General features: G+C 58.7%; 1 protein-coding gene across 7 annotated transcripts in view; it reads right to left on the bottom strand.

Moving 5' to 3' along the window:
* Positions 1 to 12651, bottom strand: part of SPTAN1 (spectrin alpha, non-erythrocytic 1) — a 57131-nt gene that overhangs the window by 23619 nt on the left and 20861 nt on the right. For 4 of the 7 annotated variants that reach the window (XM_028512381.2, XM_028512390.2, XM_036022326.1 and 1 more), the window contains exons 12-26: positions 12347 to 12457; positions 11770 to 11847; positions 11475 to 11630; positions 11046 to 11250; positions 10155 to 10336; positions 9610 to 9853; positions 9290 to 9412; positions 8598 to 8815; positions 7645 to 7737; positions 7159 to 7293; positions 5620 to 5768; positions 3264 to 3462; positions 2046 to 2150; positions 1586 to 1609; positions 1054 to 1089 (exon numbers count right to left, since the gene is read on the bottom strand). In XM_028512381.2, coding sequence (XP_028368182.1) covers positions 1054 to 1089; positions 1586 to 1609; positions 2046 to 2150; positions 3264 to 3462; positions 5620 to 5768; positions 7159 to 7293; positions 7645 to 7737; positions 8598 to 8815; positions 9290 to 9412; positions 9610 to 9853; positions 10155 to 10336; positions 11046 to 11250; positions 11475 to 11630; positions 11770 to 11847; positions 12347 to 12457 — 2058 coding nt within the window. Of the gene's footprint in view, positions 1 to 1053; positions 1090 to 1585; positions 1610 to 2045; positions 2151 to 3263; positions 3463 to 4547; positions 4608 to 5619; positions 5769 to 7158; positions 7294 to 7644; positions 7738 to 8597; positions 8816 to 9289; positions 9413 to 9609; positions 9854 to 10154; positions 10337 to 11045; positions 11251 to 11474; positions 11631 to 11769; positions 11848 to 12346; positions 12458 to 12651 lie in introns of all 7 variants that reach the window. The other 3 variants (XM_028512363.2, XM_036022324.1, XM_036022325.1) reach the window with 1 other exon arrangement.

The raw sequence follows: 12651 nt of genomic DNA, 5'->3' as shown, positions 1-12651 counted from the left end.
GCGAGAGGAACAGGCGGAGTCAGGGGGTGGGAGGCCGGAGGCACAGCCCCTCGCCGGGCCCTCCAACGAGGCACCTGGTGGTCAGGGCACCCGCCGGGAGGGCTCGTGGGGGGAGGCGTTCGGATTGCAGGCTTCCACGCCCCCGTCGCATCTCAGCAAGACGCACTTTTTGTGACGCAGAGACCTGCTGTATCGCACCTGCCCGCCTGGGACTCAGTGCCGTGTTCCTGAAGAGCCGGGTCAGGAGGAAAGGTGCTAAGCATCTAGTTCTTAGTTAGCTAGTTCTATCATCATTGCTAAAAAACATAGTGTCGCAGGTTCGATTCCCAGTCAGGGTACATGCCTGGGTTACAGGCCATGACCCCCCAGCAACTGCACATTGATGTTTCTCTCTTTTTTCCTCCTTTCCCTCTCTAAAAATAAATACATAAAATCTTAAAAAAAAAAACCAAAAAACCTCCCTACCACAGAGCTCCTCCCCTGCGCTGCTGGTCAGGCGCCACCCTGGATCTGTCTGGGCTCACGTCCACTGTCACGGGCAAACACCCCTCATTCCCCCCCCCCCCCCCCCCCCCCCCCCGCTACAGCTCCCCTCAGCGTTCCCTTCCAGGCAGCCTCGCTCGGGGCACAGGAGACGCGGTCGGCAGATGAGGCACGAAAGCCTCCTCCTCTGTCCCCTTCCCTTCCCGCCACGTCCTCCCGGATGGCCATCCCACTGCTGGGACCACGCCTGACCAGGCACCGCTGCCTCTGCCAGGTCTGTGCTGGCAGTGACACGGGCAACAAATGCCATCTGACTGAACTCGTCCCAAGCATCTGCATGGAAACACTTCCCACCTGTCCATTAAGCATCACGTTTCAAGAGAGAACAGATTCAAAGGGTGTGATGCCAGGATCAGGAGGAAACCAGGCCAAAGGGTCCAGGAATGACCACAGGCTTAAGACAGGCCTGAACACTCAGAAACGGGCACCCCTTCTAGACCAGGACGTGATACCGTTGTTCTCTCTCTCTCTCTCTCACACACACACACACACACACACACGAGCTCCTACCTTCCAGGGGGAGGCCGTCTTCGAATCGGTGTCGTCCTGTCCAGAGAAGGAGCAAGAGCTTAGGTGGCCACGCAAGTGGCACAAAGCCCGCCCGCCCTTTCCTGTGACCCCAGCAGCGCTCTCCCCGGGATTCAGAGCCCACCAGTGGCTGGTGGTGAACTGCAAGGCAGTTCGAGGAATGGGAGGCAAAAAAAACATATAAAAGGAAACTTCTAATTTTTTTATGCAGGAGAAGAAATGAGATCTAATTTAAAAACAATTAACTTTTAGTTCATCGAGTTTTTTGGAAAAGGATTAATAACCCTAAAATGACTCGAAAGACAGTCTGAAAAGACTAAGGAGATGAACACTTTGTCTTTTGGAGAACGGCAGACGAAAACCAGTGTGCGCTACTTCTTTGCTAGGTTTATACACGCAAAAGACATCTCTGAGGTTCAGAAACAGAAATCCGTGAGCGGATTTAGATTTCACGTTCTTCCCGAGGGCTACCCCCCCTCATGGTCAAGTTCCGCATGAAGCACCCGGGACTCACCCTGGGCATCGCGCCGTACACCTCCTACAAGGAAAAGGGGAAAGGAGTGTTGAGTTAGAGGAAACACCGCCCTTGGGAACCCCACTGCTGCCAGGCCCGCAGAGAGTTACGGAGACAGAGGAACGTACGGCCTCCTAGGCCGACCCGGCGTTTACACATAAGCCCTTTGCTTAAGGGACACAGGAGCTCACTAGTCGTTCCGGGCAACACAGACACCGACTCCCCCAGCGCTGGGTGGCTGAAAGGGGAAGGCGGGCTGTTTCCCGCGCAGAGTGAAGGGAAGGGCTACAGGCCGTGGACACTGAACCAGACGGATCAGGTCACGCAGGGGACCCGACCTGCGCCCGGGCCGCAGCTCGGCCGGGGACACGGCCTGTGGCTATGGAAACTCGGGGAGGAGGAACCAAGTCACTTCCTCGCGGCAACGGAGCCTCGCTCGGGGCCGGCCCCGCACACCCACCTGCTGCTGCACGGCCTGCACCTCCTCGGCCATCAGGCCTTCGGACTCCAGGTCTTCGGCCACCTTGTTAATGTCCTTCAGCCTCGACTCATTGGCCTTCAGATCCTGTAACACAGAAGCCGTGGCAGCCCTGAGCCGCGAGAGCGAGTCGAAGGCGGGCAGCAGAGGGCCCGGCTGCAGTTCACGCTGACGAATGTCCAGCCAACAGGCACCCTGCAAACCGGCTGCTCTCTACAGGGACACTGGCCAGGGAGCCTGTCGCCAGCACGGAGGTGAGAAAATACCAGAAGCAGTCTGTCTCAGAGTTACTAACAAACCGCAGTTAACGGCCTACTACTCTGCCTGGAGATTTTTAAAGACTTTCTTTGGGGTAGAGGTCACAAGGTTTTAAAAACGTGCCCTGGCTGGTGTGGCTCAGTGGACTGAGCACGGGCCTGCAAACCAAAGGGTTGCTGGCTCACTTCAGGTCAGGGCACAGGCCTGGATTGCGGGCCTGGTCCCCGGTGGAGGCGTACAAGAAGCAACCAACTGACCAATATTTCTCATACCAGTGTTCCTCAAATCAATGTTTCTCTCCCTCTCTTTCTCTCTCCCTTTCCTTCTAAAAAATAAGTAAATAAATTCTTAAATAAATAAATAAAAATGTGATGACTTTCAATGCCAGTCTCCACGGGAGAAAAAGCCCCCACGTTTTTTGGTGGGTTACAAGAACACTGCTAAATGGGGGGTGCATGGACGAAACGTGGCGCGTGGCTACAATGGAGCGCCGCCCGGCCGGAAGAAGCAGGGGCCCGGACCCGTGCTGCAAGGACGGGCCCCGGAAGGGCACGCTCCGGGGAGCAGTCAGCCGCAGAAACTCATGCAGCACATGACTCCATTTACAGGAATTGTCCGGAACATGCAAACCCGAGACAAGCAGCACGTCTGAGGGTCGCCAGGAACAGGGCAGTGACGGGGAGTAACCGCTTAAACGGTGCGTGGTTTCCTTTCAAAGTGATACAGACGTTTGGAACTAGCTGGAGGTGACGGCTGTACAACTGTGTGTTGTACCAAATACTCCTGAACCGTGTGCTTCAAAGCCTGAGTCACAGGCATTTAAACACTGCCTCACAGATGGTAGAAGATACCGCGTCACCTTCATTCTGATGATCTACAGTCAGAAATCCAGAGCCCCGCGTCTTTCAACAGCCCCCGGCCCAGCGGCACGCCTCGCCGTACCTTCTGGAAGTCGTCGAACTTCTTCTGCAGCACCTCCACCTGCTCCAGGTCCGCGCCCACCTCCTCGCTGGTCAGGGCCGCCTCCTTCTCGTTGATCCACTGCTGCAGCTCATTCGCCTCACGGAACAGCATGAACTTCTTGCAGCTCTTCTCCAGCATGCCCTTCCGCTTCTCGCCCAGCTCCAGCAGCGAGTGGTACCTGGAGTCGCACGACAGGGGACAGAGCAGGTGGTTGGCTTCCTCCAGAGGCCACGTTCCCAACGCTGGAGAGACCACCAGGCGTCCCCGAGACGCGGATCCGAGGCTATGAGTTTGGAATGAGGATGCCGCGGTGAAGGAACACCGGAATGCAGGTGACGATGAAGAGGCTAAGGGTCCCACCACAGCCTCCGGGACAGGCACAGGTGTTGTGGCCACCACTGGGTGGCCAGAACAGCCAGGCACGCCCATCCCCAGGCCAACGGTGCGCTGACGACACCACAACCACAGATGAGGGACACCCAGCGTTCCGCACAGTGACACGGGGGTCATGCAGCTACGGCCGAGGATGGGGTGAGTTTTCCGGGCGGATGTGCACGGTTTTTCTCCTGTCCTACAGCGGGCTGTCTGAGCAGCCCCCAGGCGGCGGGGCTTTACGCGGTCTCACACAGACCGTTAGTGCCTCTGGAACAGTACACAACTTCTAGGATGATGTACGATGTTCGTTTCCCAGAAAGTCTGGGCAACTCCAGAAGGAAAATCGGGTGGAGTGCAGAGTACCAGTGCCATTTCATTAGCTGGAAGATTTCTTAAGATGAACCCAAGAATGTTCCAGCTCTTGGGAACCAACATACAAAAGGCCGAACTCTTAGGTCTTTGAAGACGTGAAATGACGAAAATGAGGCTCACCCTCCAATCTAAGCTTCCCAAAGTGCACTTAAAAAAGCAGCGAGTTACCGAGAACCAGGGAGCACTTGAACGAGAGGCACTTAATGCCCTTCCTACCCAGGGACACTACAGAGCCGGCCTTCAGGCGTGCTGCTGGCCCGCCACCGCAGTCGCCGGGAGGGGACACCAACAACACTCTGAACACACAGCGGCACACAGAAGCCACCGAGGAGCTAAGCGGCCGTCCACGGACAGCTTCACCGACACCCTGACCCGTGCGAGCGGAAGCTGGGGCCCAGAGACGGTCCCGCCCGCCACCTGGTCTTTCTGGACGGACAGGCGCCCTCACGAGAAGCGGCAGGGGGTGGGCAGGCACAGCCGTGGACACAGGTGCGCAGCGAGGCTTCGCCTACTCACAGTTCTTCCACCTGTTTCATACGCAGGGATACACTGCCGGCCTCCTTAGTTATGCGTGTCCTGCACAGGGGAGCACAGCAAAAGCACGCACACATTAGTGGGGCTCACGCGCGGGGGTGAGGGGCGGCCGCTCCGACCGGCGCCACGGCGGCGGATGCCCCGAGTGGGGAGAGTCAGGGAGTCATTCACAAGCTCTCAGAAGCGGGCCAGGCCGTGAGTAAAATCATGTCAGGAAGCGGCAGGAAAACGCGGTCAGAGGGGTCAGTGCACCTTCACTGTCCTGGGGAGTCTGCCGTGCCCAGGGCAGTCAGGTCCCCGTGCCAACACCCCGGTGTCTCCACAGGGCAGGGCCGGGGAGAAAGTGACGGCCCTGAGCACCAGTGCTGCTGAGGGCCACGCACGCAGCCTCGGTCATGTTGGTCCAGGCCGAACCTCTCTCCCCTCTTAAAAGTACCAAGAATCTGCAAGTTTACAAGTAACTCATCACCAGTGGCCATCAGGGTCGGAAAAGTTCTACCATTCTGAACTCCAGTGCCAGTGTGGTTTCTGGGCCTCTCCCACGCGTGGGAAGCTGCCGATTTCATCAGTGGGGTCAGGCCTGCCTGGGGGAGGGACGCAGGTTCCCCGGGGGGCCTGGCCTGGGGGAAGGGGACCTAGCCAGTGTGAACCAGCTCCGTTCTCGGAACATGAGCCGCGGCAGAGGGTGCAGCTCTCTCACAGCCCCCGAGAGGGGGCCGAGCTGCAGGACCCTCTGAAAAAGCAGTTTCAGGGATCAGCTCCGGAACCGGATGGTAACGCTCAGAAAAGTGCTGCTTAGGAAAAGAAACCACGTGGGGAGGCGTCAGAACAAAGGAGAACGAAGGCCCCAGTCAGGGATCCGCGGTCCAAACAGCGCTGTGGGCGAAGGGGACGCGGGGAGGGGGCGGAGCAGGTCCCTCTGTGTGTGACGGGCACGCACACGCGCCCCGGAGTCTGCAGGACGCTGCCCACACTGCGGCCCCCCCGGGGCGGGGGGGACCCACTTGGCCCCGAGTGCCACCAGGACCTTCGTGACCGACGGCGTGGCCCTTACTGGTTGTCGATCTGCTCCTGCCGCAGCGCGATGCTGCCCTGCTCCTCCAGGAGGTTCTCGCGGGAGGCCGACTGCGCGGGGTCCAGCTTCTTCACGTAGGCGGCCGGCACGAAGCCCTGGCGGTCGTTCACCTCCACCTTCCACCAGTCCTGCGGGGGCGGGGCGGGGGCGGGCGGGCGCTGAGATGGGAGGGGCCACGCGTGTGCACACACGCTCACACTCTGGAGAGCTCAAACCCCGCTAAGAGGATCCTGTGACGGTGTCCCTCCCAGTCACTTGGCACAAGGACTGAAATTTCGGTCCCTTCGTGACCTAAGCCTGGAGAAGGCCACGGGCGAAGCTGCCACGACAGACACCCACGGGGAGGGCATCCTCCTCCTCTCTGCTGGGGCCCTGGACCTGTGCTGTCCCCTACTGCAGCCACTAGCCACCTGGGGCTGGGTAAATTTCAACAAATTACGATGAAATGAAAAACCCCAGCTGCACCTGTCACACCTAAGGGCTTAATAATCCCACGTGGCTAACAGCTGCCAGAGGGCCCACACACAGAGAATCCCCTCTGCCTTAGAAAGTCCTACTGCAAAATGCTGCTGCTGAGGGAAGCAGGGAAAGACCCGAGGGCAGGTTTCAACGGGCATCGACAGAATCCCAGGTCTTCCTGGCTGGTGTGGCTCAGTGGACCGAGCACCGGCTTACGAACCAAAGTATCGCTGGTTCGATTCCTAGTCAGGGCACATGCCTGGGTTGCAGGGGCCAGGTCCCCAGCATGGGGCATGCCAGAGACAACCACACACTGATGTTTTTCTTCCTTCCTCCCTGTCTTCTCTAAAAAAGTAAATAAAATTAAAAAAAAAAAAAAAAAAAAAAAAAAGAAATCCCAGGTCTTCTTCAACTCTCATGACTAGGGTACACTGGCAGTGTAGGAATAAGGGGGTTCTTAGCAACAGCCAAGTGCATCTGTGCACCTAACCAAGGTGGGAGGTGTACCCCTCAGGGTCGGTCAGGCAGCAGGTGGAGTGCCGTGCACCTCACTTCCGAGTCCCTGCCAGACAGGACGTCGGGGGGGGGCGGGGGCGGGCAGGCCGAGGAACCAGGCAGCGAGACCCCTGAGAAGACAGAGCCTACGGGGCGGCGACACGGCTCTCGCAGCCACCCACCCGCTGTGGCCGAGAGGGAAGCTAAGGAGCCGACGGGCACCAGGTCCAGACTTGGGGTTACGCACAAGCAGACACTGGCTCGTGAGAGAGAATTCCCCCTGGAAGGTGCAACTGTGACGGAAACACCGTCAGTGAGCGTGCAGGCCACTACGCCACGTGCAGGCGGGCGAGGCGACGGGCCGATGGGCCTCTCTGGGCGCACACCGCACAGCGGGACACCCCTACCCCAAGCCACGCAGGAGGCCGGCTGGGCAACCCGGGCATCTCTTCAGTTCTAAGCCGGCCTCGCTGCTCGGAGACACAGGGACCCCCACCCCCGGCCCCGGCCTGCGCAGGGCCGGGGTGCGGACAGAAGAAACGCCGACCGCCGGCCGGGCCTTGCCTTGTTGGTGCTGTTGAGCAAGGTGAGGATGTCCCCCTTCTTCATGGTGACCTCCCGCGGGCTCTTCTCCTGATAGTCGTAGAGGGCCAAGACCAGCTCCTTCCCGGTCTCGTCGTCCGTGGGCGCCACTTGTTGCTGACGGCCCAAAACAAAGGCAGACACGGTCACGCGGAGGACGGTCACGGCATGTCATGGGAGCACGTGACAGAGCCCAAACCCCACAGCTGTACCAAGTTCACCGAATGCACCCTTATGGACCTTCTTTGCAAAACTGCTAGTAAAACCCGGTTCAGGAGCGTTAGCTCTCTGGTGTCTTTCAAAATCTCGCTTCAAACTGCCTCTAAACGTTTGTGTCACAAGATTTGGGACAGCGACATCCCAAGAACACTGCCCACGACTGTCACACCTGGTGGCGGGCTCTGGGTCCTGCCCGCCCCCCCCCCCCCCCCAGCTCCGAGCACCCTCCGAAGGCAGAGCCGCACTCACCCGGCACGACTGCGCCTGCTCTCGCAGGGCCTGGATGCTGCTGCCGTAGGCGCTGAGATCCGACATCAAAGCTTCGTGCTTCTTTAGGAGAGCCTGCGACCCCAACCACACCATGACCCCGTGTGAGGGGCAGGGGCTGGGGCTGCAGCCTCTGCCCCAGTGGCAGCGCCACCCTCTCCTGGAATCCTGTTTAGCTACAGGACAGATGCTGTGATCGCCTCCTGCTCTACCCTTTCCCTCCTTTTTAAGTAAACATTTAACTTGGAGGAAACATTAACTGTGACATAGTATTTTCCACTCTGCCTCTACATACTTAACTAGGCAATATTTGAAACTCGTAAGGGGAGAAAGCAGTGTCACGTGATCCGTGAACCCACCTTGTCTTAGGAAATCAGACCGGTAAGTCAGAGCTGGTTATGGACACGCCCTCCTGGAAGGTCTGCCCCGCTCACCCCGCCACCCCCCAAAGCATCTCTTTCCTCACTACCATCTCCAAGGCTTCCCAGCTTTCCCGTCTTCAGGGAGAATCAAATATAGATCATGCCAGCATTCAAGTCATTCTGGTTTTTGTGATGACTGGCAAAAAAGATAGGCAGTAGGCACACGCCCTACACCCAGATGTTTGCGAGTAAAATGTAAGTGTGCCAGACGAAAACCCGCACCACCAGAACCCGGGATTAGCCTGTGCACGCGTGTGGTGGAAAGGAGAGATGCGACAACAGCAAAATGCGAACGGTGAGGGAGGTGACAGGTAGCGCACTCTGTCCTTTACGTATGACTGAATTTCTACCGTACAAAGCCAAGCAGAGGCTGGGAAGCACCCTAAAACACTGTCGACCACCACGCTGCCCCTTCCACTCCCGGTCCTCTTCCCGCTGGCCTCCCAGCCCGAGCCCCAGGCAGGCGCCTGAGCCAGCGCGACGCTCCCCCAGCCCCTCCCCCAGCCCGGTCACCTCGGCTGAGTCCTCGTCCTTCCCGTAGTCGGTGCTGCCCACGATGGGCTCCTTCTCCCGCATCCAGGACTCGGCCTCGTTGGCGTCGGCAAAGTACTGCTGCGCCTGCAGCGAGTCCTCCAGGTCCTGCCGCCGCTGGGAGGCTTTGGACTTGAGCGACTCCCACTTCTGGTTCAGCTCATTGAGCTTGGCCTTCACGTCCTCCGCGGCAAAGTGGCCTGGGGGGCAGGCAGGGGCGGGAGGGAGGACGGGGAAAAGCACGTTGATAGGCTGCAGGACGAAAGGGCCTTCCGTATTTTCCCTTTCGTCCCTGCGCGCTGGTGAGCCGGGCCGCTTGTTTCCTAGTTTTATGGGCAGCTCGGGTTCCGACCCTCCAACAGGTTCGCTCGTGTCTGCCCCACAAACCACCAGCTCTGTCTAGACGCTAACAATCAGGTGCCCCGAGCTGGCACCAGTGAGGTCATCGTAAGGAAATGAAGGTAACAGCACTCCCACAGCTCTCAGTCCCCGTCCCACAGACAAGAAACTCAGGCTCGGAGAGGTGAGGTCTCCCCAGAGTCACAGGTCACAGAGCTGGAGGGCAACGGCGAGGGTCCCCGACCCCGCAGTCCAGCCCGACCCACACCCTCACCACCGAAGACGGGAGACAGAGGACGGAAGCAGAGCCGCCCTCCTGCACGACCTCGGCTCACCTTCCTCCACCATGGCGTTCCCCTTCTGTGTGACTGCTTTGATGCGGGGTTCGTGTCCGGCGATTTCCGCCTGGAGGGCTTGGTGTTTCTTGAGCAGGTTCTGGACTCCGATCAAATCTTTGCCTGGAGGGGGAGGAACCACCCGCAGTCACCCAAGCCATCGGGAGAAAAGGCAGCGCTGCCCGTCACCCACGGCTTCCACCATGACTCCAGGTGACTTTAAATCTGACCCCGCTCACTCTGAGGTGCGTCCCCCGAGACTCCAAGGGTGGATGGGGCCCTCTCCCCACGTGACCCCAATCCCTCGGAGGGGGACCGACCTCTGTTGGTGGACGCGGCGATGGGCTCCTTCTCGCGGATCCACGTTTCCTCGTCCTCGACGTCACGGAAGAGCTGCTGCAGACGCAGGGAGTCGGCCAGCTTCTGCTTCCGGGCGATCATGGGCTCCTTGAGCGCCTCGTAGCGGGCCACGAGGGCTTCCTGCTTCTTCTTGATGTTCTCCGCGTCGAAGTGGCCAGCATCCTGGAACTGGCGGGCCTGAATGGTGATGCCGTCGATCCGATCCTGGCAATAGGAAAAAGGGCGAAGGGTCTTGAAAGCTGGGACGGGAGCTCAGCAGCTTTCCCACTGGGCCGACTCTGGCCCTTCAGGTGTGGTTGGAGCTACACGAACAAAAATGGTACCTCCCACCCCCCGCTGCCATCTGCTGTCTTCATGCCGGGCACCGGAAAGCCGAGGGGACAGCTGAGCTGCACCAGGAGCACACACAGCCCATGGGGCTGTGTTGGAAACCCACACATCGCGTCCCTCCCCAAACCAGCCCGGTCCTGAATCACCGGCCCGGCAGTGCCCGTCTGCGCCCCACCTGGTGTGCGGCCACGTCGGCCTCCAGCAGGGCGTGCTTCTTCTGCAGGTTCTGGACGTTCGTGAGGTCTTTGCCGTAGTCGTCAGAGGCCAGGTGGCCCTCCACCTCGTACAGCCACAGCTCGATGTCCTCCACGTTGCGGTTGAACTGCTGCTGCTGGTTCGCCTCGCGCAGCTTTATGCCTGGGGGGGGGGGGGGGGCGCACACGGATTGTCCGTGTTAGCGCTGCTTCCGTCAACACACCAATGGGCAGAGGAGGCTCACGGCTGCGAGTATGCATAACAGCTCCTCTTGCATTATTTATTTGTGCTACTGTCTCGTTACTATCCCCATTGTTTCGTATCCTCTAGATAACGATGGTTACACACTCAGCCTCCGGCTGCCTGCCCCCGAACTGCTCACAGACGGAGGCCAGCCCCAGTGCAGGGCCGCTCACGTCCACCCCAAGGGCGAGGAGAGCAAACCACAGCCTCGGCTCTCCCTTCTCGGTGCCGACGTGGAACTGCTCAGGAAGCATTCTGACCCCCGTGAGGTCAGGGCTCTTGGGCAGTATTAGGATCGGGGATTAATAAACGCCCTTGGGTCCCAGCTGGACTCTGACTATTCGTGATGAGGCCCAATCCGGGGAGGGCCAGCTGGCCGAACCACCCCCTCCTCACTCAGGCTCCCCACCAACCAGCACGCTCCACCACGGGTACCACATCTGCAGAGCATCGGGGCCCGAGGCAGTAACCCCTGCAGGGACGTGAGTCCCCGTGCCCCAAGCCCTCCGCACCCCTTCCTGGGTGGGGTGCGTCCCTAAGACACTCAGCCAGGAGGGAACAGTCACCTCCCCAAGCATTCCTATCCGTATCCATTCCTATCGCGATCCTGTGAACCACTCTCTCTCACCTTTCAGCTCAGTGGCCTCGAGCAGTTTCTTCCACAGACTGATGACCTCATTCATTCGAGCCGCCACTTCCTCCTTGGCGTAGTGGTTGACGTCAATCAGCTTCTGCCCTGCTTTCTCCAGGGCGTCAATGCGGCTCTGGTTTGCTGAGAGCTCGGCCTCAAAAGCCTGATGCTTCTGGACTTTTCCTTGTAGGTTGGATGGGTCCTGCCAACAGAAGAAGGCTCTACCTTGAACCTGAGCAGGTCACCTCGCATTAGCCTCACACTGATCTTCACAAGGGCGTGTGTCAAATGGCCAGCTGACATTAAATAGCACGGGTTTCAGAATTCCCCATTTCTTTTTTTTAGCTGTATTTATCTGTGGAACTGTGTTCAGCGTACCAACCAAGTACCACACTAACAGTACAGGTCATGCTAACAGTACATTACTTTATAAGCTTCATCTGTGGCCGTTTTCATCTTCTCGTTGACCCAGCTCTTGAGCTCATCGGAATCACGGAAGAACTGTTGCAAGTGGAAGGAATCGGCCAGCTGGGCCCGGCGATACATGGCCCTCTCGTGCAGGGCATTGCGGCGGCTCAGGAGCTGGAAAACAAGGACCTCCGTGACTCTCCACTGTCACTGCCCCAGAGCTTTGCAGCTCGAGAGGCCACCCCGCAGCATCTGGCCCAGAGGGGACATCGATGCAGGGGAGAGAAAAGCGCATAAAGGGCCCAGAACTCACTGCATCCCGGCGAGTAGCCACATCGTCCATGGCGTAGTGGTTGTTCTGAATGAGCTTGGTTGCAAATTCATCTAGTGCCTGGGGAGGAGGGAGGAAGAAGAGCCCTTCAGGGGTCGGAGGACTGTTCCAGAACTCAGCCTCCAGAGACAAATAACTGCTGAACAGGTCACAGAACACGCTAACCCTTCCCACAGGTTGAGGTTTTCCCAGACAACCCTGAAGTCTGAGTCGTTGCTGATGGCATTAGATGTATCAACGCTCACTGGCTCCACGCAGCCTGGCCAGTGCCAGACACTGGCTAACAGCCTTCCGGTCCCTACTTCTGAAACTTGCTGCTAATGGGAAGGACGCCTTCTCCCCCTTATATTAATTTTTACCTATTTTCAACAAAAGGTAAATCTCAACTGGGGGCTCACATCAGGAAAACGCTTTCGTTCTACAAAGGGGTGCCGCCCCCACCCTGAGACGGCCAGCGCCCACAGGACTGCCTTCCGCACCGACCCCTCATCAAGTTCCGTTCAGGGGCCATTCGGAAAGAGGGGACCCTCGAGCGGCCTGCCAACAACAGGGGTCTTACTGTAATCTTTTCCTCCTGGGCGCTCAGGGACTTCTCAAAGTCCTCATGCTTCTTGAGAAGCGCCTCCACGCTATCCAAGGAATCCCCCAGGTCCTCGTTCAGCAGGAACGCCTGGCAACAGCAAACACAGTGTTCAGGAGGCCACCCTCTTCCTTTCGCCTCTCAAGGCAGGAGAGCAAAGGGCAGTTTTGCCAAAACACAAAAAGGAACGCGAGTCTCTGGCTATCCAACCCTGAGCTCATCTGGGAGGCCCAGCCCTTCTAGACTGACCCCACAGCAGCATGAAATTCTCATCCCACGTCCTA

The sequence above is a fragment of the Phyllostomus discolor genome, chromosome 3 (genome assembly GCF_004126475.2).
Source record: "Phyllostomus discolor isolate MPI-MPIP mPhyDis1 chromosome 3, mPhyDis1.pri.v3, whole genome shotgun sequence".
Classification (NCBI taxonomy): Eukaryota; Metazoa; Chordata; class Mammalia; order Chiroptera; family Phyllostomidae; genus Phyllostomus; species Phyllostomus discolor.
This window is presented reverse-complemented; position numbering and strand designations above follow the sequence as displayed.